The following is a 27,259-nucleotide window of genomic DNA, read 5'->3' as shown; positions in this document are numbered from 1 at the left end:
CACGTGGACACATAAGCCAATATTATGTATGCGAAAGTGATTGAAATCTTACCAAACAAGCTAGAGGATGGTGGGTTGAAGGGACTATTTGAAGGGTAAACAATGGGGAAAAAACAAAGGCAAGCAAAAGCATTTGGTCCTCATTCTGTTGATGGGAGATTGAAAAAACACAGCAATATCAACAAACATGCTTGCTTGATTTAAGAAGAGGGCACTGCAGCGAAAACAAAACTAAGGTTAACGCTGACAGACATCAAAGCAGCTTCCAAGCCTGTTTAGTCAAAGAATCGGTTATGTTTACTTGAAGCAGAACAACAAGAGTAATGAAAATGTGCCCGGTGTGGGGCCACAACTCTAAACATGGATTTGATCATGCAGAGAAGACTGAAGTCAGTTTATTTATTGGTTCTCATGCTGTACAAAATTATGATAAAAACATTAGCATTTGGCCCCAGAACGTGTTCGAATTACAGTTACAAATTATTAAGAAGAAGGTCGTAATGTTTCGTTTTTCTAAACAGATATACCAACTACAAATGTAAAAATTCGAAACATTTGCAATAGTGAAGTGCTGTGGCAATCAGGTTTCCTAGTGCTGCAGGTAACGTGTAAAATAAAAGCTGTCATAGATTCACATAGCTGGTTTAGATGCACCTGATTCCACTGCAAGGGTTTGTGATGAAAAAAAAAAAGATCTATGTAACTCAGAAGGTCTTATATCCTTAAAAATACAGACAGGACGGTAATGATCGTCATATATAATATTATGTAAATCAAACGAAACATTCACTCGGCTAGCATGCCCAGGAAGGAAGCCAAATGAACAGCAATGACTGTAGTGATCTGAGGGCGCTGGTTTAGGCATGATCCTATAAACACAAATGTCATTTCAGAAAGTTCACAAAAATCTGTACAGCAATGTGAAATATCAATGTGATATATTTTTCTGTAATTCACAAATTTGTAAACCTTTAGAACATGTAACTAGTAACAAGACATCTAAAACAAGCAAATGACTTTGGTGTTTTTTAGCTACAGGCTTAAAAAAAGCAAAATAAAAGCAATAAAACGTCTAAATATTTTATTCAGAAAAAAAAGATCATTTCATTGCTTTACTTCAACCCTCAGTGTTCACAGTGGTCTCCTATGCTTCAGAAGTGATTCTGACCACCCATGAGGAAAGACACTGGTACGGTTATTTCTATTTGTTACAACAATTTTCATTATAGTGGCTATAAATGGAGATTTAATCCCAAAAATATATTGTGTGAGATGATACTGGTACGAAATGTTTGCGTAGAAATGTAAACTAACCTGGAGTTTGGCTTATTTGTTCAGACTGTAAGTTTTAAATGTAATCTTGCAGACATTCACATCACTTTTCATAAAACTAGTATAACAAAGCCGTACAACAAAGGCCTGGCGCTGATTCTCCGCAGCTTGGCCGAGTCTATGAAAATTCTTGATTGGTCGAGAATGTGAAGAATGTGCAGTGCATTCCAGTTTCTGAACAAGTCCTTCCCAGTGGGCAGGCATGTCCACTAATGATAGCAACACTGGTTTATGGGCAAGGCTCTGTCTGTGTTTCCCTCTGAAAATTCTGGAGAGGCGAGTTAAAGTAAGAAAAAATAAAAGCATGACTCTCAAAGGAACCGTCCTTGATCTGTTGTTTTGTTTGTCCACTCTTCTTTGCTGCTCCCTCATTTGTTACCCATGCTGTTTTGAGACAAAACGCTCAAGGCAATTTCACCACCACCACACAGGCGCCTGCCCTGCCAATGTTAAGAGGGACCTCCTACAGGAAGACAGAGAGGTACACATCAGCCTTTCATGTAAGGATGGCTTTTTAAAAAAATCCTGTTTTACTTCATGCTGGTAAGGAGGTCAAAGGGTCAAGATTTAAACCAAAAAAACATGCAAAAAGAAAAGCAACTATAAAATATTGATAGGATTCAGTCACTTCAGATTTAACTGAAGCGGTGATGTTGGTTGTAACTGTTCTAGCAAAATATCTGCAGTTCTATTAAAGTTTTATTCTTTTTATAACTTTTTAAACTATTTATTTTTCTCCGCTGGATTTTTTTCATACTTTTTCTAATCTAAAATAGTAGGAATATATTTCATAACTTTGTTTTTGCAGTTTCATTAAATTGAGTTAATGCAATTACCTCAGTCCACTCATTGTTCTGTGCATCGTAGGACTCCACAGTGTTCAAATACGACTGGCCGTCATATCCGCCCACTGCATAAAGTCTGTCACCCAGCAGGCAAACACCAACCGCATCCCGGGGAACACTGAGGGGAGCCACGGTGGTCCAGGTGTCCGTCTTTGGGTCATACCTGTAATTAAAATATTTGGTTGAACAACTGGCCTTGCATTACATTACTCAGTATGGCGAAACAACATTTTCTCTAAAAGTTCATTTACTCAGTCAGTCTAACAGCATCTCATCCCCACTAATTGGAACGGCCTTATGTTCCTCCTGTTTAATCACAGATGTCTGAATGGTCACAGAGAACTAAAGTGAAACATTAAAGCAAAAGACAAAGCTGTCTTTCCAAAAGCAGCTGGCAGATGCTCGGTCCAGGGAGAACTTGACTCATCAGACAGAATTTTCCACAGAAAGATTTTTTTTCATCTGTTTGTCCATATTGGAAGTTAAGAGGCATCATTTGATTTACTTTTTATGCTTATGAACAAAACAGTCACTCAAATGTTTAAAAATCCGTCCACTATGGGAAAAAAGTGTGAATTGTGGTTGTTATTATTAAGTATTGTGTGCTGCTTGTTAAAAGTACATCAGTAACAATGTATATCGAACGGCTCATCCAACTTATCCCAGTTGGCAAAGTTAAAGAGGCAAGGTACATCCTGAACAGGTCACAGGGCTAACACAGAGAGACAGAGAACTACACACTACCATATACACAAGTACATAATCACCACTTAATCTACCAAATGTGTGTTTGGACTGTAGGAGGAAGACTGAAGACTGAAAACTTCTACTCACAACTTCATCTGCTAATAAGGTGCAAAGAAAAGAACAAAAGTTTAAAGAGGTTGAAGCTCCAGCAACACATGCGGTATGAAGAACAACTTTATTGCCTGACCAGCAGATTGCAGCCTGTAGCCTTGCAACATTTTATCTTTTTTAGACTTGCTCTTCATGGAAGAACAACACTGTACCGCTTTCAACTTTTGCTCTGCTCTGTGTACCTTGAAAGTTGTGCCAGACATCTCTACTCTGTTTGCACAACCTTTTATCTTTGTGAGACACACTCACCGTGGAAGAACTGCATAATACCAGAATGCTACAGGCTGTTTCAGCTACAGGCTGAAACATGTGGGTAGAACAGTAAAGTTGTTCTTTGTACTAGGGGTGTATCTGGAGTTTCAGCCTCTTGAAAGGACCTACTCAACCAGTAGGTATAAACCTCTAAAGTTATACAGTACTGACCAGTGCATCACCATGACAAGAGGGAATATATATATAAATATCTGAGTAAAATGTGATGTCCTAGAAAAAATGATGTCTGTATTTTATCACAAAAAACAAAAAACAAAAAAAAAAAACAGTTACGTGTATTTAAATCACGCCAATGGGTTTACCTCAGGTTTGGACTAAAGAGGATATTGTGGCCACCAGATGGTGCCAGATACTATAACATAAAACCATGTGAAGCAACAGTGGTCTCTACAATAGGGTATTGCGTAATGCAGACATGTCTCCAAATGCAGGAACAGGGTGGGGATCAAGAGGAATTCCTTTTTGTTCCTTTGAGAAATTTTCCTAACTTGACCCCACCCATTACTGAGTTCAATGAACATCAGTCCAAACACACCATTGTCTTCTGTGTACTCTGGAGATGAGGACGTGCATTTACTGACCTCTCAACACAATCGGAGAGTCTAGAACAGTGGTTGGAAGCAGGGGCATCGTGTCCTCCCACGGCGTACAGGAAGTTGTTGTATGTTGCTACACCCACTCCTCCTCGTCTCTTGGTCATTGGTGCACACATGCTCCACTTGTTGGTGTGTGGATCAAAGCACTCCATCGACCTAAGACAGGAGCTTCCATCTCGACCACCAACTGCAAATAGTCTGAAAGATTCGAGTAAATTAAGCAAAATTATGAACGAATATTCGACAAATGAGTAGCCGCTGCGTGCTTCGAAACAGAATTGTTATCTAAACATTATCAGAACAGTGATAGTAAGACAGATTGTAGATGATACGGTGCTGAGCAGAACGTTTTTCAAAGATAGTTTTCTTAGATAAGAAAAGATAACATCAGTGGGTTAAATGTAGCTTGTAGCTCAAAGGAGCAGCAGCTTCTTTTCTACTTCAGCACACAAACATATTCAAATTAGGCCGAAAGCTGGTCTGTTATTTGCCTAATTTACTTTTAAATTGTGTTGTAAGGTATTTAATACATACAAATACATCAAGTGTTTTGCATTTATGGAGTCTAGATTATACTGTATAAATTACCACACTAATCAGAGCAGCCTTTGCTCCGAGCTGCACTGTTGCACAGCCACCTTGGAGTTTATCTGACGCAGACCACAAAGGAAGTATAATGTTGTCGAACTAATAGTGCATTAATACTGTGCTCCAGCTTTTCCTGGACCACTGCACTGTGAGTTACACAACCATACTTGTTTTATTTCATGCTCAAATCCAGCTGCAAGTTTACTGCCTGCAAAAACATTTGTTCCAGCAAATCAATAGCTAAAACTGACTAAGAGGTGCAGGAATAAAGACTAACTGTGCTATCCTTATATGCAAGTTTACTTCAGTCAAGTAGAAAAGTAGAATTTATGGACGGCAGCACCCTAAAAAAAGAGCATACTCCAATTAGACTTCCTTTTTAAGTGTGAATTGCCTGCAAATGTCTGCCTTCTTAGTACTAATTTGCAGAGGGCAATGGCTTCAGAGGCAGGCAAGCGGAAATACAATAGCACACTTTGCATTAAAGTTTAAGGTTGCACATTTTAATTAAAAGGCTATGATGGGATAGTCAAACAGGTTAGACAAAGATGGGGGTCATAGCAACTTACTTTCCATTAAGTGCTGTGACTCCCATAGTGCTCCGTGGTGTCGACATGCTAGCCACGTAGTTCCACTGTCTGGCCTGTGGGTCCCAGCGCTCCACCGTGTTGAGATAGCTCCAGCCGTCATGGCCTCCTACGGCATACATGGGACCCTCCAGCACAGCAATACCTGCAGAAATAGAAATAAGAAATGAATGCTATCCAAACAATTAATGCTGTAAAGATAAATAAGATGAATTGTCCCATTAGATACTGCATATGAAAAAATCAAACGCTATAAATATTTGCTACTATAAATATAACGAAATAAAGAGAATATTTAATATTTTATATGCGTGTTTTGATCATGTGTGATTTTGTCTGCATAATTATATTAAGTTGTTTCAAATGTTCATGTGTTTACCTCACTGAGGTTAAATGAAACAAACATTTTTGCCAAAATTACATGAAAAAGGTATTCGAACACAGAAACCTTAAAACATCTAAGAGAATAATCAGTGAAAGAAGTCCAAAGATTTCCAAGTGAATGTTATTCTTAGAGAGTCTGAGCAGAGATACGTTTCTCATTTTAGAACAGAGCAGAGTGAGTCAACCAGCTGGCCAAAGCTATTCAGAAAACAGGAAGACTATAAAACTGCTTTGTTATTCCTCGTCCCCCAGTCACATAGGAATGGTTATTTCCACCAGCGTCAATGCAGAAGGTGCTTTAGCACAATGGATTTTTATATGAAAACACTTATTTCCTTTGGTGAGAGTTCAATTATTTAGAGGAAACATGAGGACAAGACCGCATTCAGAGAACCTCGAGTGACATAAACACTGTCAAATGAAAACTGGTCTTGTAGTGAGGCTTCTTTTTATTACTGGCTTGTGGGTTGGGGATAAAAAACAACACGTTTTTTTCCTTTTCTTTACCCATAAAGCACACAGCAGGAAATGGCTATGCGGGGATGTTGGTAGACACTAAGTTAAAACATATTCAGAATGAAAATATGCACAAGATAAGCAAAGCACCAAGAGATATTTGGTACGTGAAAGATCAAAGACAGCGCAGGTAATCTGTACAGTGTGATCTCCTGGGCTTGCTGATACCTCCGACCACACTGTGTGAGTGAGCTGCAAGCTTTGACAAGATCTCCCTCCTCTGTTACCCAGACGTGTTTCAACTGTGAATCAAAATGCTTCTGATATGAGATTTATTGGGCAGGGAAGGGTAAGGAAGAGCAGGGCCAGCACAGCTTGCCAAGCTTTGATAGTGGAATGGAAAAAATATCAAAGGTATATGTCAAAAAAAAAAAAATTTCTTAACAGCCTACCAATTGTGACCTTACTAAATATGTATCCTCTTTGGTGTTTCAAAAAATCTGCTTGGTTAACTGAGCTGAAACCTGAAACATATAGAACCATATGTGTTATGTCTTTGTAAAAAAAAATTTCATCATGAAATAAAAGCAGTTAATGAATTTTTTTTTTGAAAATTGATGGGTTGCAGTTTGTAATGAAATGATCATTCCAGTTAGTTGGCATTAGGCAGCATAATATTCAAGACAAAGTCACAAAGTTGAATTCAACCACAGTCCTTGCAGATAAGATGATCTCAGTGCCAGCCTACAGTAGCAAAGAGTTCAGCTGATGAAATGCTTTCATTTGGGAAATCTCATATGCAATGTGCTATTTATATTTTTTTTTTAACTTCCTACAGTTGTTGGGCATTTGCAAGCTACTTTGCAACCCACCTCTACCCTAGGTCCTCCTTTTATACTGTGCCTGATTTAACCAGCATCAGAGCTGTTATCACTGCTTCCTGTTCTGTTCTGTATGGAAGGCTTGCTGCTGCTCTTCCTACCTATAGCTTTCCATTTGAAAAAGAAGTATGGCATGTTTTTCCTACATTTTTCTTTCCATGTATGTGCATGGAAAGGCAAGTAAGTTTCAGAACACAGACATAGTAATAATGCTACTAAAAATGCATGAATGCCAAGGTAAATAACAATATGCTGTTGGCCAGTTATATGCCAATCACTCACCAAGCCCATGTCTGTGTGTTGACATTGGGGGCATGGTGGACCACACTTTGCTGATGGGGTTATAGCACTCCACCATGTTGGACGTCTTCAGTCCATCTCTCCCTCCAACCACGTACAACTTATTATCTATCACTGCCACACCAAACTGCAGCCGGCGCCCATTCATGACTCCAACCTGGACCCAAGTGTTTGTTCGCAAGTCATACTTCTCTATGGTGGTAGAGCCTGAAATAAAACAAAATACCGCAATTTAGATAACCTGTGTTGCCATACACTTAGAACAATTGTGTATAAGCTAGCTCTCTCTTTTTTATACATCTGGCAAAGCCATCTTCAGAGTCTTTTCAGTAAGTTGCTATGTCGGATACCTTTGGTAGCATCCATTCCTCCGACAGCATAAAGTGCACCAACAGTGGATTTCCTAGGTTTTGTTCTTGGGCTCTGAAACATTGGGCGTCTTTCAGGTAGAAGGTGATACTTCATGGCTTCCATTAGCAGCTTTTGACATTCCAGATCATCAGAGAACATCTTGTTGTTTTCCAGATCTGCAAGGAGCTATATTTCAAGAAAATAAAAATTAGCTGCATTATAATGTGTGCCGAAAATTTCTAATGTTTATGGTATTTATAGAAATCTCTCTTGTGGAATGGTATTTGTAATATAATGTGTAGATTTTAAATCCCTTTGGAAAAGATGTCATATATATATATAACTGCAAAACAGCATTGAAAATTAAGATTATGATATGTTTTAATTAAAATGGGGTGAAAGCAAAAACAAAATTATCTAATCTTTGTCTATCATCAAACTATTACTTTAAAGGAAGTCACTATATAAATTATTGCAATTAGATAAAACAGCAAAGACATATGAAACACACTGTATTTTAATGATTTTACTTCTTTTTTGTAAATGCACTGCAGAAGAGCTAAACTTTTCTTTCTATTCTGAGAAATAGTAGCACTCTTACATTTCTGCACATTACAGAAACTGCAGTGAAGTTGCTTTTTATGTGGGTTTTCTCAGACATTTCACTTTCATATATTTTTGCATTTATTCATTGATACCGCTATGCCTGCGAGACTTAAAAAGAACTTTACCAGTTTTGAGAAGAAGAAAAAAAACAATGATTCATTTCTGTTGTTTATTTGCCTCGCAGCAAATGGCTTCTCCCAAGCCATGGATGAAAAACCTTATGTATCATATCTTCCACATATTTTTCATTTTGCAAACAATAATGCTGCAGGTTACTTTCCTGCATACTGATAATAAAAAAAAATAACTTGAGCATAATTACTTTTGGAAAGCAAATTTGTCAGTGAAAATAAAATACCATTTAAAAAAAAACAGATATGTTCATGCTTCATATCTGTCAAAAATGCTTATCTGTTTCCTGTTAGGTTATTTAAATCAAGATGACCAAGTTGTAAGTCAGTGCTTACTTGCAGAAATACAGCATAATTTTACATCACATGAACTGTGTTCGTGTTAGTTATTATTTCTATTCATTTCATTATTCATTTTAAGTTAACAAAGTTATAAAATGAGGAGTTACAACCTGGACAGAGTATCAAAGATCACAAATCACACCTTCTGTAATGAAGCCAAGCTGACTTGTACCATCCGAATCATCAGTCACAAGCTCTAACACAAGCATAAGCGACTTACAGTCCTGATCGGCTGTCTCACCTGTGGAGGAAGTAGGGGTAGGCGGATGTAAGCAAGAAGCACCCCGAGGTCCTGTTGTCGATTCTGGACATCATACCTCACCCACATCATCAAAGCTTGGAAGATCGTCTCTTCATCAGGAACATTGATGTCATCGCTGGAGAGCAGCTTAACAATTTCAGCTGTGGGGAGCAGCAGGAACTCCTGGTTCTGAATGACCTCGAGGAAGTGTTCCTGGAACATAGCGGAGACGCAGAGGAGACAGATAATCATCAGTTATTAGCCGAGGAGTACGCTTGGTGCAGCATTTTGTGTGTGTCTGTGTATGTTTCTACATCTCTGAGGTCCAAGTGGCACAAGGACAGAGAGGTGAAGAAAAATGAACGTGAAGAGAGATAGAGAGTGCCAGTTTGAAGGTCTTTATCTCCAATAACCGATAACCGCAGTGAATCGCTCTCCATTTCTCAAATTATTTCTTTCCAAAGAACAGATGAAGCCATCATCTGTTTAACTTAGTTCAGTAAATAAAATGATCCACATAACAACAGACTACAAATCAATCTGGTATAGAGCATTCGCTCCGAAAAGCCTCCTCTTAAGCTAATATGGCATTTTTTCTGCTGATCATACATGATACCAATAAGCCTTTATAAGTCTTTAATGAAAAACAGGCTCTGGAAACCTCCATTACAATCCCACCAATGGTGTGTCCAGTTCCAAGTTTGATGGAAGCTGTTTTCTATTGCCTTTCTAAAGATTAATCTTCCATTTATTGGCCAGAAGCCCAGGCAATATTAAAGCACTGCATGGCTACCTCTTCAAGGGCTTTGTCTCTGGGCAGTTCCATTAGAGATGATATATAAAACATTCCTGCTCATATGTGCATCTATGGTATGTCCAACATTTGGCCATTTTTCTGCACTGTTTATGCTTTAAACAAAGCAGTAAAGGATTCATCATTATAATCTTTAACAAATCGAGTGTTCACTGTAGAAAGCATGAAACCAGAAACAAGCATGCTATTGATCATCAACATGCAACACATTGCAGTGTTAGTCTGATCTATCTTTTGAGGGCAGGTTTTAAGAGCTTAGCAAGGAGAGCCTTAATGAAATGAGGGACATCTATTGATCTCTGGTGCTAAAGAGAAGGGAGGAACTCAATCCAGCTCAATCTTTGACATTGCGTTAAACCAATAAATTTGTAACTGCAAATGCTGAAGAGCTTACAACAAAATTGAAAGCTTAGCCAAGTTTGTTTCATAACCATTTAAAAGGATGTGTTTGTAGATACTGGCAGACTCACAGCAGTCAAGTAAACTCCTCAGAAAACGAGACCAGCGGCACAAGATATTAACTGATTTAACTGAAAGAGTAATTGAAAAACTAATACTTAAACTAATGCGAGGCTGGGAAAATTACCTTCCAAAAACTTTTGATTACTATTTAATTTGCACTGGTTTGCAACAAAGACTGCTCTTTATTCTTTCCTGAGATCAGAATTCATTTACAAAACCGAAATTGTCAAGTATTAATTGAAATCCTGTGTGGAAATCAAAGTATTTTATAGCTGGAAAAATATTGCAATATGACACTATATAATATTAAACGTGTATATACTGAACATTAAAGTATTCTTTCATGAAGGAAAACGGTGTCAGAAGCTGCCGTGCTGCAATGGGAAAAAACAAGCTTATCAAAACAAAAATCTTCAGCTGAGGGGATAGAGGATAGTCTTCCAGGAAGCCCGAACATCCCTGCTCATTACTGACGTTACTGAACAGGAAGCTGGGCCTCTTGTGCAGTTTTATGATTAGATTAACCTCCTGGTCTCGGATGGGGACTGTGTAAACAGAGTGAGCAGATGTCCTTTAGGAGATAACGCCTGTCTTGTGCTGTCAGTTCTGCATGACCAGCAAGAAATTATCTGACGAACATGTGGGTGAATCCTAATCCAACAGGAATATTTCTCACAGAAATGTAGAGTAATTGCATATCTTAAACAAATAAATCCTAACAAGCGGTGTCAGGAACTCGGTTGGTTATTACTTCCTGTGAGTGCACAGTAATGAAACTAAATTTTTTAAAAATTCGTATTAAAGTTATGTCTTTTATGATTAAAGAATCCCCTGTGTGTGTGTGTGTGTGTGTGTGTGTGTGTGTGTGTGTGTGTGTGTGTGTGTGTGTGTGTGTGTGTGTGTGTGTGTGTGTGTGTGTGCGCGTGCGCGCAATGATGAGTGCAATCCCATTATTTATTATGATCTGAATAATGCAGCCCACCACGAAAACGTGGTCTGGCTCTGTTCATAGTCCTACCATGGTGTAGTTATGAGCCACATTAAGCAGGTCCACACAGCCCTGGGCATCTGCAAAGGAACGAATTCCCAGGCAATTGGAGGGATGAAGCTGTTTCATCAGAAAGTTACAGCAAACCTGGATGACTTGTGAAAGCTGGAGGAGACAAGCTGCTGCCAGTAAACTCTCAATGGTCTCCTCTTTCAGCTCAAGGACACCTGCAATGTCACAACATGGAAACTACATGAAAAACAACACATGACCGAAACTGCATGGAAGCAGTTTTGCGATTAACATTTGAATCAAATAAAAGGCATCAACAGCTAAATTATAGCATTAATAATGAAATCACTTAAAATCTTTTACAAGGATAGCCATTATTATGATTTTTACCACACAACTTTTAAACTGTAAAAAGTGGATATTTTGATTAAAGCATATTTCCCAAACAGCCATTTGCCCAGTTTAAAAAAAAGAAGCAATTTTGTGTTGAAGTCCTGCCCAGTCTGCCAGCTCTATGATGAATTGTCTTATTGATCCATTTTAATCATGCTGCATTTCAGAAGTCTCATAACTACTTACAAGGGCTAGTGAATGTCTTTATAAGCACTCACCAGTGTAGGCAAAATGAACCAGGGATCTGAGGGCTTCTGGATCCACTCCCTCCATCTTTATCTCTTCTTGCTTTGCCTCTCTCACGTCACTCGTGAACATAGCAGCAAAGTAGTCCGACACAGCACTTAAGACCAATCTGCCATAAAGAAAAAAGATCAATGAATTGGGTTACATGGTGGGAGATCTATGGTCTTGTGGTTTTAAGAATGCCCCCAAATGAAGCTCTGCTTCCTAACAAACAGCATGCCTCACATGACTCAATACACCATATTCATAATGTACTGTCAGTGTACTTATTCCATTTTACAGTGATTTATAGCCCCCTTCCACCACTGTATGATTCCACTTTGTCAGCCTGTGATAAATTATTTTATCCCACATACAGTATGTTATGTTAATAGCTACAATGGTCAGACTTGTAATTATGTTAACTAATTTCGTCTAGCAAGCTCAAGCAACAAGCTTGTGGATTCATGAAGGAAATGTGAATGAATAAATCAGTCAGCATACATTCACACGCGCTTACGGTTTCTAATATGGATTTTTATGGTTTAAACTTTGCTTTACATGATTGTATCTGAAAGTAGAATTTAAAAATCCAGCTATAAAAATTCAGGCAACTAAGTCACTAAGATACTTCTTTTCTGGCACTGTGGAACGTACCAGATCCTTAACATAATATACCGTGTGGATAGACATACAAGCAGATCCACACAATGGTTCTCAGCAGTCAAGAGATGCCATGAAGTGGATCACAATATTTGTCCATGTAGGAATAAGGCTGGGCAATGGTGTAATTAGATCACACCGGAGGAGATATTAGAATGCAAACCAGTGAACATTGAGTTTGCATACCTTTCTTGTCACCGGAAAATCAGAAGAGACTTTCTTTGAATTTCAAAGCTCATCCAATTATCCCCCATATAGATCAAACTGACCAAATTTATTGCAAACTGTGGTCCAGACCAAAGTCTGACTGCCTGCATTGCTATCTTAACGAAGTGCATCCAGATGAGCTTCTTTTTAACTCTGATCTAAAGCAGTAAGTAATTAATGAAATCAAAGCAGACAGAGGCACAAACACCAACCTGTGAGCCGGTATCTTGTGGTCCCCTGCTATCAAGAGGACATCACACAGTTGCTTGTGCTGGAGGTAGGTCTCCATTTTCCGGAATGTCTGTTCCGCATGGTTTGTGGCTTGGAAAAACTCATCTGAGGAATTGGTATTCATTCTGGAGAAGGTGCTCAGAACCAACCTGTGGAAGAAGAGCAAAGAGAGAGGAAGAAAAAAGATGTGGTGTAATTTAAAAATATAAAAACAATTAACCCTGACTGTATGACTGCAGTATCTTTACAGTCTGTGCGGTATAATCAACATGTTGCATTTTTAACACAGCATTAAAAATAGTTTGCCCCTCCCTATAGGTATGGAATCTAGGCATGTTTAAATGTTTGTCTGTTTGTTTGTTTGTTTGTTTGTTTATGATGAACTGACACAATATGCAGGGAGATCCACTGAGGGAACACAATGGTTCTTAGCATTCAAGAGATTTCATGTGATCTCTTTAATTCAGCCATTCAACTAAGGGCTCCAATATTGACAACATCATGCAATGGATCACAGGGTTTGTCCATGAATAAGCTGTAATGCAGGAATACGGCTGGGCAATGGTGTAATTAGATCACAGTGGAATAGAAATTAGGATGCAAACCAGTGAACACAGAATTTGTATACCTTTCCCATCATCAGAAAATTAAAAGAGACTTTTTTTTTAATTTCAAAAGCTGCCTAGGGAACAAAGCAAAAACATTAATCTACTAGTTTTAAATGGGGAAAAAATATGCTGCTGAATAGACGTATCAGCAGATCCATTGTGTTCACTCAGTGGATCTGCTTGTGATCTGTTTAATTCAGCCATTCATCTGGATTTTTTTATTATTTGCTTTTGTTTATTTATTTATTTTTTTTGCATGATTTTGTCATTTATGAAATCTAATACCAATGTAGGAGCAGCGACTCCATTTCTAGAAGACAGGAAACACAAGTTAGCAGCGCTGTGACAAATTATTCAAGAAAGTGTATTACTCTCACTTGCTGTTAACTTTATCTGTCCAAATATGAACTAAAAACAAAATTAAATAGCTGTACACAGCAAGATAAACAGCAAATTACCAACGACACAAAAGAGCTTATTTGGACACATTGCACTCCTGAATCCTTTTTTCCCTGCAGTGAATCTGCATCTTTCTTGCCACTCTAAGCTGAAATTAAAACTCTTATGGACTAAACTCCACACATAAGTGGATAACTAAGCACTGCAGTCCAATGGGACAAGCCAGCAGCACAATCAATGCAACAGCTTTGCAGCGAGAATGCGCGCATGCCTTTTTGCCTGTTCCTGTGTGCCTCTGCATATCTGGGTGTGCATGTGTGTTTTCCAAAAAAACAGCGACTTAACAAGTGAACCAGCCTGTTCCTCACAGCATTGTGGTAAGGCTGAGTCCCCGTCCCCATAGGCTGCTAGATTACATGCTGTTTTATAGGCATCCGAGTAATCCCTCACACTCATGGCAAATATTGCAGCCCAGTCGCTTTGGTGTCCTTCACAGGAAAAGTCTACTCAATGACATTTAGAGTTGTTTGTTATGCTACATAAACACCCAAGCCGTCTCTCTGGGGGAATTTACAGTCATCTCATGGCGCTTCTACTGTGTAAAGACTGATAGTGCTCAAGAAAAAAAAATGTCACTGCTATTTTAAGCAACACTTTATGTCCCCCGCTCATTACTACTCATATGCTGATATGAGAGCTGCATAAACCAGTGAAGTTACAGATTTGTCAATACAAATGAACCGAAAACCCTGTAAAGCTTGGCAGAGCAATATATTGGCATGCAGTGGGATTGATACTGCAGGAAAGATGGAGGGCGTTTTATTGATATCCTGATTAATATCATAAAAATTTTCAGCCGAGCGTGTGACTTTCTCCTCTTTCACTATTAAAAGCTAAAACATTTTCCATCCAGGCATTGTTTATACAGCACACTAGTTATACCATATCCTATGGTCTAAGCTTTATTGGGAGACTTTATGCTAAATTCAAATGTAATTTATTGCCCTGTCATGATATTCCCCACTGACTCCAGAGTCTTGGAGAGGAACACCAAACAAGACTGAATAAACAGTTGGGCCATAAAACTGAGATGCATTGCCTTTGTATTGGCTCCAAGGCATGCTGTAAGGATTTTTCATGCCTACCAATCTCTCCGACACTAATTGCTTTGGTATCACATTCTAGGGAGCAGTAAATTTGCTCTGAGGTGTATATTTTGCTTCCAATAGTGGGCTGGATCATCACAGGTATAGCCCATTTTTATAGAGGCACTAAAACCCTAGAACACCCATCTCCAAAGAAGCTGCCCTACAGACAATGCTCTACATTGCACAAGGCACACTACAAAGCAATCCACATAAAGCCGCATTGTCAGCGAGCATCCAGATTTCTTTTGTACTGTACAAACTGAAGCATTTTTTTTTTGCATCTACTTAAAGTCAAAACTATAAGAAGTTAAATAATAAGACAAAACACAATAAGAAAAACTAGAACAGAATTGGAGATTCTGCCTTATTTATCATCACACCTTATACTACATCAGTTTTCCTTCACTGAGCACATATCACCCCAAGTCTTGTCATATGCTCCTCACACCCTCTCAGAGCTATCACACCACAGTGTGACTAATTGCTTCTGAGACACTGCATATTTAAAAATTCCACTATGCAGGTGAGGCAGAGGCAATGCAATATTTATTGCATTTGTCAGGACTTGTAGCCCAATTGTGTAACTTTTGACCACAAGATACAGATAAATACATGCAAACAATACATGAATAAATAATAATAGACAGCAGGTCATTTAAAATACCTGAAGGATTGTTAGACTGTTTATGTAGTTTTGTCATCAGCTTTTAAACCTTTTTAGCTATAAATTTATGTGTCAGATATGTTGTTGAAATTTTCGTTCTTATTCCAACTGATGTCAACTCCATCTCTCTATGTGAGTGCCAAATGTGAAATGAATCTTTGAAAATGGATTAGAGCAGCCATTTTCCCCAGAATTCTACTGAGTAGCTTGAGTTGTGTGGAAAATCCAACAATTCCTACAAATACAGCTTGTGCCAGCTCTATATATTCAATGAGATCCTTTTCTTTCTGTACTCTGACAGTCAGTATACTGCCACTGGGCTTTATGTTGGAAAGATTTTATACACTGGCTGTAATAACTTGATCCAGGCATCGAGACTGAGATGATATTTTTGCACAAACATAGTTTTCTCTCTGCTTTTTTTCCCCGTGTCACTGAAGATTGCAGCTTTTTGGTGATGTCTTTTTTTTCTTCCTGTGCCATTGTTATTGTGGGCATACCCATTACCACCATAGCTTGTGAAATCTGCTCTGACTGTAGTCGAATGGGCCAGGGTGAATGCAGTTAGCAGAAGGGTGTGTGGGTGTGGGTGTGTGTGTGTGTGTGTGTGTGTGTGTGTGGGTGGGGGGGGGGGGGCACAGCAATAGTATTTTGTCTCCCTAAATATTTTCAGTGATCCCAGAGGTCATGAAAGCAAAACAAGAGAAAACAAAAAGGGTAAGAGATGAGTGTCCTCACAAATGTAGAAACACATGCACATGTGTGTATTAGGAGCTGGGGGCGTCCTGTAAGTGAAAAAATGTGCAGATCTTAGCAGAAATCTCCTTACTGCTTTGCTGGTGGCAGGTTAACTTGCATAAGGTATGAGGATGTCATATTGTGGATTGTGCATAATTTATATAAATCTGATGTTCGTGGCTAAATAAATTAGTCAGTGATCTTACAGCAGTGTCAGTGCGCCCCAGGGTGGCTGTGGCTACAATGTAGCTTGCCATCACCAGTGTGTGAATGTGTGTGTGAATGGGTGGATGACTGGATGTGTAAAGCGCTTTGGGGTCCTTAGGGACTAGTAAAGCGCTATACAAATACAGACCATTTACCATTTTACCATTTCAATGGAACCTTGTATATACTGGATATTTAAAGGTACTTGTTATATAATGTTTATAGTTGTAACTTTAAAGTTTCTATACTTTACAAGGGGGCCACTAAATGTGGTAAACGTGGCATTTTCCTAAATCTTACCAATGCTATGTAATTGTGCATATTGTGATTGATTTATATTTTAGTCTGTCATAATTATAAAACTGATCGCAGTCTGCACCTCCTTAATCTATTTCAGTGCAAAGTGCTATGAGTGAAACTGCTGAACCAAGTCATGCCCCCTTCTATGGTATCCACGGAAAATTCATAAAAATTCATGTCTCATTTGAACAGAAATTACCAAATGTGGGCGGCACATAATGCGTGTCTTCTCAGTATTGCTCAAAGCACAAAGAAATTTTTTATGTTAATTCTGGCTTCATCTTTAGCTTCCATCTAAGATTGCCTTTGGCATACAGAACGCTGATTGGGCAAACAACATTCACAATTTATTACAGGCAATAACACAATCACCTAAACCCTCCGGGTGTAATTTAAAGATTACAACAGAAAGTTTGTGTTTTGCAGTTTACAAATATCTTAAGGATGCATCAACTGGATGTGTCACACATAGACCTAATAAGCCTTGTGCCATTATGAAGAACTGGACAAATATCTGAATTACTGCTGCTGACAGGGGGTAAGGTGGTGGTATTTCTTTTCCAAGGTGGTGGAGAGGGAATTGAGATATCATTCATAGTAACAGCACGCTGACTCAAGCCACTGTTAGTGTTTATGTGGGAAAGGTCAGGGTTTCCATTCCATTCAGGTTAACTTCTGCCATATATTTTCTGTCAACTGTAGAAAGAAGCTATTTGGATGAGAGTCACGAGGACAGAGCAAATATATAGTATGTAGATGCAGCATTTGGGGCATTAAGAGCAAGTGTGGGAAACAGCAACCCATTTACTACACTACATTTGATTCAATAGCTTCCACACACAGTATGTAGAAGTAACTTGGACAGCAAATGTTTTGTAACCACAGCATAAATGTGTCACTGACTTTTTGTGTTATTATCTAAATACTCATTGCATGTGTCAGTTTTTTTGTCTTTCTATATGTTTTGGTATAACAACATTACATATAATCTTGTAAATATACAGCCACAAGAGGTGCACAGTTTTCATTGAATTTCCCAGATAATTCAGTTTGACAGTAATCTGAGTTGAATTCTACTATGAATGAAAGAAAATGGTGGGACGAAGACATTATATGAATGAAAACTAGTCACTGAGTGGCATATATCTCAAAATGATTGACAGGTATTTCCTAGCTGTAGCAAAAGGCCAAACTTTTGTGTTTTTCACTGCCAGCAGAACTCATTTGTGAGATTCAGCCTGAGGGATTGTCACAAATTATGTGTCAAGGATTTATGATGTGAGACATAATAAGGCCACCCAGCTGGTAGAGTAAATGAATGTGCATATCTCAGTGACATCCATACATCTGCTTAGCTGCAGATGAACATGTGAGCCATGATGTGTGACACAGCCACTGGTGTAATTCACCAGGCTACATCGTACATCCATCCCAAAGTCATTTCCAGCAAGTACTCCTTCACAGTTATTGAGTTGGTGTATTTCCATTAAGCACAGCCGTGACTGAAAAGTGGCATTATGCAATGCACCTATTTATTTCTGCAATAACTGCTCACGACTAAATTTTACTTTCCAACTATTTATTGTACTGAATGATCAAAAAATATTGGACTCGTCATCATATAAAGCATTTGCTCACAGGGCGAATTTTAACATGGGAAATGATGAAATGTCTGTCAGTACTGAAGAGTCGTGTTCTGTTTCGATTTTTCACAGGTTAGGCTGGCAAAACAAAATGTAAAATAAGTCATGATAATGTCTTAAATGAATAAGGCTACAATCAAACACATAAGAGCAGAGTATATGCTCCAACACAAACAGAACCATTTTAATATTTCAAAATCGTGTGAATGTGACGACTGTGCTGTATTTTACATGACCAGCATGAACTCAAGGTCCCCGAGAGCCAGACCGTTACACATTTTTACTGTGAGTCACATCTTTTATGCATGCACTTTTCACACATAGGGACTCAAAAAATATGAACATCTGCCAATTATGCCAACACACAGTGCAGGATGTTGAATTGATTCCAAAACTGTACCTTAGCTGAGAATTATTCATGTTCTTCCCCGAGAACCAAACCATCCACTGACTGTGATATCTATTCAATTCATATTGACACGTTTTTGGCTGTAGGTAGAGACTATGTATTGGGAATTAGGTGCTTTTTTCTCACTGAGCTCTGTACAAAAACATAGGGGAAGGTTTACTTTCATTGTTCACTTCCTCACCAGGTGTACAGAACAAAAGCGTACAGAAATCAGCAATGCTTAAGGACCAATTCACCTTAGAATGTCACAGCCGAGATAAAAGGAAACTTGGTCTTTTCATCTTTAATATGACGTGCTTTTAGTCTTCTGCCAGACAGTGTGTGCACGCGTGCAAACACACACACACACACACAGCAACACACATATAGAACTCTAACCTATTTACTTCCTGGAAGAAGCTGTAGGATCACATGGAAGTCAGAGGAAAAACACAACATGAAAAGGCAGGGGGAAGGATTTATAGCTGTAAAACTCACTTCAGTATAGGATTTGTAATAACATTCTGCTAGAAAATAAATCAAACATCATATACCAACCACTAGCTTGAATAGCTTTTAGCTCATAAAGTGGATGTAGTTGTGCTCGGCAGTCTAGATAATTCATGCGATTGCACTGCTTCTTCTTTTTATAGGTCCAGTACTTGTTATGTGATGTAATCACTCCTTCCGGCTATCCTTTTATATTTCTATAGTAGAATGCCATAGTGTGCCTTGTTAAAACAAAAACACTCTTTCAAAGGAATACTGTGCATGTAACCTGGACCACAACACAGTCAGAGGAGCAGGAAAAGCCTCAGCTTTCAGTTCAATGAATAATTAAAAGGATGTTTTATTGGTTCATCCTGCCTAACATGCTGTGGACAATGAGAGTGAGCTGTCCCCAGGTGAGCCATGGTAGAAGCTGAATAGCCTGAGTAAACTGGAAAATGATGGCTGTGCAGTTCATTTAATCTTTGCATAATTAGAGGATCTACATGCATAATGGCACAGCTAATATTTAAGTTAAAATGCAGTTTCACAATGTTTAGCCATTTTTAAGTATGACTGTTATATCTTTATTATTTAAAGTTGGGTTGTTCTCTTTTTTTTACTGATAACAACAAACACTTTTTAAAAATTTAATCAAGGGGATACTGCCTAATGTGTAATATTTCTTTTTTTTTCAGTTGCTTATTTTATTCAGTAGCTATATTTTCACTGTGAAACCTGAAGAAACCATGTATTTATAAAAGAGCATCCCATAACCAGTGTCTGCTAACTGAGTATATGATCAAAAGTGACCGTTATAGCACTTTACACAGTCTCCTAATTTCTAACACCTAATAACAGTCATACCTTTCTCTGGCCTCCAGCTCTGCAGGGTCTTCTGTGGAACTCTTTACATCTTCTTGGCCAGTGTTTGTGTCATCTTTCCTTGTTGTACTGGGAGAAGAACTGTTCTTTGAAGAATCTTCGCTGGCCTGGGAACCTTGGATGGTGCTCTGCTGATGATGCCATGATTGATGACCTGCTCTGACATAGACAGGTGTGGGGCCTGGCGTTGGTGCCAAGATGCTGTGTACTGGGCTGTTAGTCTTCCGGAGACCTCCAACACCTCTTTCCCGCGAGTGACTTTTCAGTCGTCCCTGGACAGGCGTTCCTCTGTGGTCCAGGCCATCCTGCTGAATGTAACCTCCTCCACCACCAACCCCACCGCCTCCTCCACCAGCCGAACCTTGGGATGAATGGCTGAACCAGCGCCAGCGAAGCCTGAGGATCTGTTTCACGTCAAATTCCTTCTTCCCTGACACAGACATCCTCCTCTGGGTTTGGAGAATAAGGCAAGGGAACGTTGAGTCCCCAAAAACATGGAGAGCAGAGAAGAGAAGAGCCTTGGTTTCAGTCCTCACTGACTACAGTGTGCCTCTTCTCTTCCGTTATTGTCTCATTACTATCATGACCACCCCCTCCTCCTTCTATTACTCCTCCGTTGTTCTTTTAGTGGAGATGGAAAGCAGTCCTCTGCAGCTATTGTTCTTGTGCCTTAGACTACAACCCTCCCTCCAGTTCCCCCTCTCTGTCTTTCTTTCTCTTTTTTCCTCCTGTGCTGCTGTTTCTGTTTGTTGCTGCTGCTGCTGCTGCTGCTGCTGTGCTGAGTTAATGCACATGCATGATCCACACTCCCTCCCCTTCGCCTCGTCTGTTTCGCTTTCTCTCTCGCTCTTTCTCTCTCTCTCTTTCTCTCCAGCTCTGCATAGACCCCTTCGATTCTGTTCTGTGTGTGACCATGAGTATGTTCTCTGTATGTGTATGTGAGCTGGCTGCTCTTGCTGTGAGGTGGAGGTGGGGTATCGTAGAACCTAGATGATGAGGTCACACCGTAACAAAGTAAATCACTGCTTGTTGAATGAGGAACACAGGAAGCTAGCTAACTACTATATACTAGTTCTACATGCTAGGATCATTTGCAGGGGCTCTTATTACATTAATCTACGTGGATGCACATTCATGCTTGTCTATAAACAGAAAATATGAGATACATTAATCTCAAACAAATAAGCACCACATATCACCTCACGCTGTTAAATGGCAGAGAAATTAATTTCACACTAATACACACATTTATGCAGTCTGCCATTTTCACATCAAACAGAATCTCATGGGAGAATGTGTCAATGTAGGTGCCCATGCAGAAAAAATATATTCCCCTTCACTGTCTTGAAAGCCCCCTATAATTACAAGTGAAAAGACTACATACTGATGAGCCTTCAAGGTCATTACAAACCTTCTTCCGCAGTCAGGCATTATATTTTACTGTTCCTTTCTAACATATACTTGAACATATTTCAAAGTAAAAGTGACAGAACAACAGTGTATATGTTTGGACAGCATTTATAGATTTTTTATTTCATTTGTTACCCATTGTAAACTAGGAAAATTAGTGGTGAATACTTTATAACACCTTTTTTTTTATCTGAATAGGATCAGGATGTTTTATGTATTTCTGCAATGGAATAGCTCAGTCAGATTTAATGTTTTGCACCTTAGCTTCCCACTACTATTTTCACAGATTTTATTGCTGTATTACAAAGTTACAACAAGTTTCACTTTTACTACTGTGAAATAGATGAAAATGATAATGCAGCAATGTCTTTGTGTATTTATGCCCAATATTTACTTCACTCAAAAAAGTGAGAGGAAACCCTCTCAAAATGCCTTTATCCTCCTTGATCAGCTCGAGCTAAAATATGGGTTATTTGTTGGGGCAGTTGCACATATATTAAATTTATTTTTACCTCTAAAATATGCTTAAATATATTGCTCTAGGAGGTTGTGCATTGCCAATGACATTATCAAAGGATTAAAAATTCTAGTCTGTTTCCTTTGTCTATTTCAAAACAAGCTCTTTGAGTCTTTAAATCTACCATAAAATTCCACTGTCAGTTACCATCAGTGCACACAGCTAAATGTACCTTTACAAGGAAAATACATGTATTGCAGAAACAAAACAGAGGTCTGCCATGTACAATATTGTATTAGTTTTTCTTAATTGCTTTGGCATTTTCTCTGATCAAACATACAGCCATACACTAAAGTTAACTTGCAAAATGATTTCTCCAAACCTTTTCATCTGTTAAAATTAGAGATGGCACAATACCACTTTTTTATGTCCGATACCAATACCGATATCATAAATTTGGATATCGGCCGATACCGATATGAATCCGATATAGTGTGTTTTTTAATCAATAAAACTGTTTTTTTAATATCTTGCTGCTTTTTGTATAAGTTCATACTCAAGTTAAAAAAAACAACAACAAAAAAACAAAACAAAACACTAAAGCTATTCTGTTATACCTGTATGCAAAAAATGCACTGCACCCAAAATATTTCATAGTTCAGCAATACTGATCAATCTAATAAACTTAAACCTACTCCATCCTCCCTATTCTGGTATTTTAAAGAGTAAGCAACCTAACTAATAGGGCTCTAAAACTCCCAGCAAAAAAAAAAAAAACGAAAAAATAAGGAACCACCCCCCACCCTCCACCTCATGATGCTTAATCGAAGTAATCAAATTTAATTTGATGCAGTGTGAAAATAATTGCACAGAAATAAATTATTTTTCAAGAATAATTAAATAGATTCAACATCGTTCTTCAACAGAACTGCAGACTGCACAGATGGTACCTTCCCAAAGGAAAAAGTACTATAGCTTACTAGGGTATATTAGACTTAATAGTTACTATATACAGTAATGGACTTCTATTCATTTTACATCAGAGTAAAACTTTGGGTGTAAGATTCAGATAATTATTTAATAAAAGCTCAACATTTTAAATAAGAATAAGAAAGAAAAGTATGTCTTTGTGCCCCCTTCTCCCTGTTAATGCCCTATCGGCCCCCCTGGCTAAACTTTGCTAGATCCGCCCCTGTACAGTTACCAGCCGTCAGCTACGTAGAAAAGAATCCTGGTCTAGAAAGTAATATTAAATAAATTCTAGCAACAGATTATCAAGCTTAAACGTGCTTCTGTTATTCAGCCGCTGGTGTCCTCTTTCTGGGAGATAAACAAACAAGAGAGACGGACTCGCGACAGAAAAGCCGATCAGCTGATCACTGATCAGTTTCATGATTGAAGTAGCAGCAGAAGACGGAGGGGGAGAGAAGAGGCAGTCGCTCCATATATCGGTTGTTAAGCTTAACGCGGGAATGCTTTACAAACATTCAGAGATGAACTTACACACTTGCTTTACTTCTCTCTGGGATCACTTCCTCGGAGATGAAATGCCGGATTGGTAGCCGCTCTATCACCACACTGCTCCCACGTGCTACGGTTATGAGGAGAGTTACGCCTTGTCGAAAGTTTTGTGAGGTGCTTTTTTGATATTTAATGGATCGGATTACATTTTTTATTTTTCTCCGATATCCGATACAGTCATTTACGTCAGTATCGGACCGATACCGATACGTAATATCGGATCAGTCCATCTCTAGTTAAAATTAAGGTTTTGTGGATTAAAAGTTCCTTAAATATGTTGTCAGATTTGCATCAGTATATTCAAATTTCCAGGTTTTCACTACCCTTTAATGTACTTTACAAGACAAGAGTCATTTTTGTAAGAAAAAACAACTTTTGATGTGTACCAACAAAAACTACATTGTGCAATTGTGTGTTTCAGTAGCAAAACAGTGCTGGAAATGAATGTTCTCCTTTGCAGTTTAACATGAAAGCGAACTAGCATGCAAGCTAGAACTACCTGCGGCACTCTTCTTCATCACCCTCTACCATATATCCTTACAGATGAAGCTTTCAAAACACTATGCAACTTTCTCCAAGACAGTTTCTTACTTGAATACATCAGACAGTGATTTTCTCCTAATTTGAATGCAGAAGCTTAGACAGGACTCAGTGAAACTTTAAATTTTCCCTTTTCCACTGCAAATATATTCTCCACATATTAATTCATCTTAGTCTAGAAGCTGGATTTAATGTTTTATAAGATATTTTTTTTTAAATCAAGGTGCAGATGTGGGGAATTGTATCCTGACTAGATGTGTGAAAGGAATATTAAAACAGTTGTGTGAAAAAAAAAGTCTCATAAAACATCCAATCCAACAGTTTTTCAAAATGCTACCAATAATGCATCATGACAACAGAATGGATTCTTAATGAAAAAATACATTAGAAAGTCCAAGTATGCTATAATGCACAGTGACATCGCAATGGGTCATTGCTTTTGTTTGCACAGAAGTCAAGGGCACAGTCTAGCTGTACACTGCACAACACATGAAATGTGAGATGCCAGATTGGCGTGGTCAACTATATTATCGTCCAACATCTGTCTCCCTACTACACATACCATAGCTGCATGCCTAGTCAGTCACTGAATGTAAGCGGTCGGTTTAGAGCAGCAGTCACATTAAGATCAGACAGTCAAATGTCTTAAATGATATATATTACATTAAATTGTGTAAAAATTCAAACTACTAAATTAATGTAATGCCTTCCTTGAAATCCCTTGATCTTTTCCTTTGTTTGCTTGTTTTTGTTTGTTGCTATCTAATTATGTATCACGAATGCTAGCTAATTATTTATTTTGAAAATGTAAGAACGAGCTTGTATCTCAACATGTGTGATGTGATTTGTTGGGCAGAGACTACCAAGATCCAATCAAAGAAAATGCCATCAAAACATAAAAAAACACACACTAACACACTATGTTCTCTCTTCATTACAAGCACTCAAATGACAATCATGAAAGTACACTTATACGTGCACACACCAAAAGCCACTTCGATTTTCCACACAATAGAGATTTCAACCTTTAAAACAGAAGACTACCTAATAGTTTGCTATTACATTCTTAACTCAGTTTATGTAGAAAGGAAATTCGGTTGTCAACTTACTATGAAAGCCAGAAAATTGTGTTTAGTCTGTGATTTTATGGCTGAAGAAGCAGACAAGACTGCTGTATAGCAAACATATGGACTATGGCATACTATTTAGGAAATTATTAGACAGGTTTGAAGACAGTATTTAGTTCTGTCTGGCAAAGGAAAGACAAAGGTCTTTCAATAGGCAGTCTGTGAATAATTTCATTTCTTCAACATTCACTTCACATATTTTAACTTTCCATATGTTCATCACAAATATATTTAACTTCATAAAACATATATTTGCAATATACGTCTTGTTTATGATTGGCCCTTCTTGCATCTAAACTAATTTATGCTTTCAGTTTATATTGTTTGGCAAAACGATCATCTGGCAAAAGGGACAGTGTGAGTTAAATTACAGCAAATATCTACAAAACAGTAATATTTAGTAATCTTTCTTCTTACCTGAGAAACTGATTTGAAGTATATTCCTCAACATTCCAATGGTGGAAGGATCTTTTAAAATGAATGGCCAACAGGGATGATCCTCATGACTGCTCAAACTCTTTCACTACAGAATTGTTTGCTTCTCCAGAAAGGAAAGGGGCACTTTCCTCTTTTGAAGGAAACTCCTGATAATTTCCTTCCTCTGTACGACAATAACAACTGCATTCAAGCAACCAGGTCCTATCCTGTGTTTAAAGCAAAGCTTTCACAAAGCCCTTTTCAATAAGAGGCGTCTGTTACGTTTGTGTTGATGAAATTTAATGTGTCATAGATTTTTAACTATAACATATTACAATTATTATATAAAACCATTAAACATGGTATTTTTGTGAATTACCAGTAAATTTTAAGTATTTATAGTATATATTTATAAATATTGTATTTCTAATCTCATTAAATAAAATAGTCAGATATGAAAAAAAAAAGGTTTAAAACATCTTGCAATAACGTAAGTCCTCGTGATATCATTACAAAAACGCAAGTTAAAAGTGTTTTGAAGAATAATCAGTATCAGTGATGTTGTATTTTAACTCAACCACTGGGGGGTGTAGTCACATTTTAGTTTTATATGGCCATACTCAATATCATAAAGGTTAATGATTTAATATTAACCGGAATTTAAGACTGGTCCCCATAAGATATAAACCACAAGGTTAAAAGTAAGTAAGTCTTACTGGGTGAGGATGTGGGTAATTATAGAGGCTACAAACCCAGAAACATGGGGTATAGTACATCAGTAGTGAAATAGATACTTGGTTTTACCACACAAGTTCACTTGCAGTGTTTCAGTACAGTGTTGAGCTATTTTAAAGTGTTAAATATAAAGATGGAAAAAATTCTTCATTATTCATATTTTTTCATTATTCATTATTAATAAAAATGTATATAATTCCATTTTTTGTTGCTAGATGATAAATATGGCATTGTGATTTGAACTCTTTGAACAAATGCTACTTCCAGATGATAATACATGTTAGCATAATAGGTTACTACCAGCGTCAACACATGTTACAGTGTTGTAGCTGTGTTTGATTTGTTAAGGTGTGCTGCATAAGTTAATGTAATTGGGTTTTTTTGTTTGTTTTTTGCTTTTTGTTTTTTTGTTTGTTGTTGTTTGTTTTGTTTTTTGTTTTTTGTTTTTTTTTGGGGGGGGGGGGGGGCTTTTTCAAAGGAAAATGGGGAAAGAGACCCCTAAAAGTAAAACCTCAGTATTTTTTGCTTATTTGTTTGTTTTTGGTGTTTTGTGAAACACAGTTGAGGCAGGTAAGGAGCTTTTAAGTAAAACAGTTTTATTTTATTTTATTATATATTTCTGCTTTCTGTACAATCCATAGTATCACAAGCAGTGACACAGGTCTGCAATTATTTACTTTTTTCATTAATGCAAAAGGCCTTTGGTTTTGTTGAAGAGTAAATGTGTGTACTTTGGTAAGCTTCATTTTGAGAATAACTCCAAACTAGTAATAAAAATTGAAGACACATTACAGACCTTCTAAATTTGAATTAAGAA

The 27,259-nt window shown here is 37.9% G+C and overlaps 1 protein-coding gene across 2 annotated transcripts; it reads right to left on the bottom strand.

Annotated features, from left to right (window-relative positions):
- Positions 1 to 379: 379 nt before the first annotated feature.
- On the bottom strand, positions 380 to 26,011 carry klhl4 (kelch-like family member 4). 2 transcript variants are annotated; one of them, XM_012917716.4, is made up of 11 exons: positions 25,708 to 26,011; positions 12,748 to 12,915; positions 11,659 to 11,795; positions 11,066 to 11,262; positions 8,772 to 8,984; positions 7,451 to 7,637; positions 7,083 to 7,307; positions 5,062 to 5,224; positions 3,890 to 4,102; positions 2,169 to 2,340; positions 380 to 1,795 (listed from the first exon to the last, which is right to left on the bottom strand). In XM_012917716.4, exons 2-11 carry the CDS (start codon positions 12,888 to 12,890, stop codon positions 1,736 to 1,738), a joined length of 1,710 nt encoding a protein of 569 aa, XP_012773170.1. In that variant the 5' UTR covers positions 12,891 to 12,915; positions 25,708 to 26,011; the 3' UTR covers positions 380 to 1,735. The 2 variants fall into 2 exon arrangements, with proteins under 2 accessions (XP_012773170.1, XP_076730661.1); XM_076874546.1 differs by lacking the exon at positions 25,708 to 26,011 and adding an exon at positions 20,218 to 25,678.
- Positions 26,012 to 27,259: the final 1,248 nt, after the last annotated feature.

The sequence above is a fragment of the Maylandia zebra genome, linkage group LG2, assembly GCF_041146795.1.
Source record: "Maylandia zebra isolate NMK-2024a linkage group LG2, Mzebra_GT3a, whole genome shotgun sequence".
Lineage (NCBI taxonomy): Eukaryota > Metazoa > Chordata > Actinopteri > Cichliformes > Cichlidae > Maylandia > Maylandia zebra.
The sequence above is the reverse complement of the archived record's forward strand: the minus strand, read 5'-3'. Positions and strand labels throughout refer to the sequence as shown.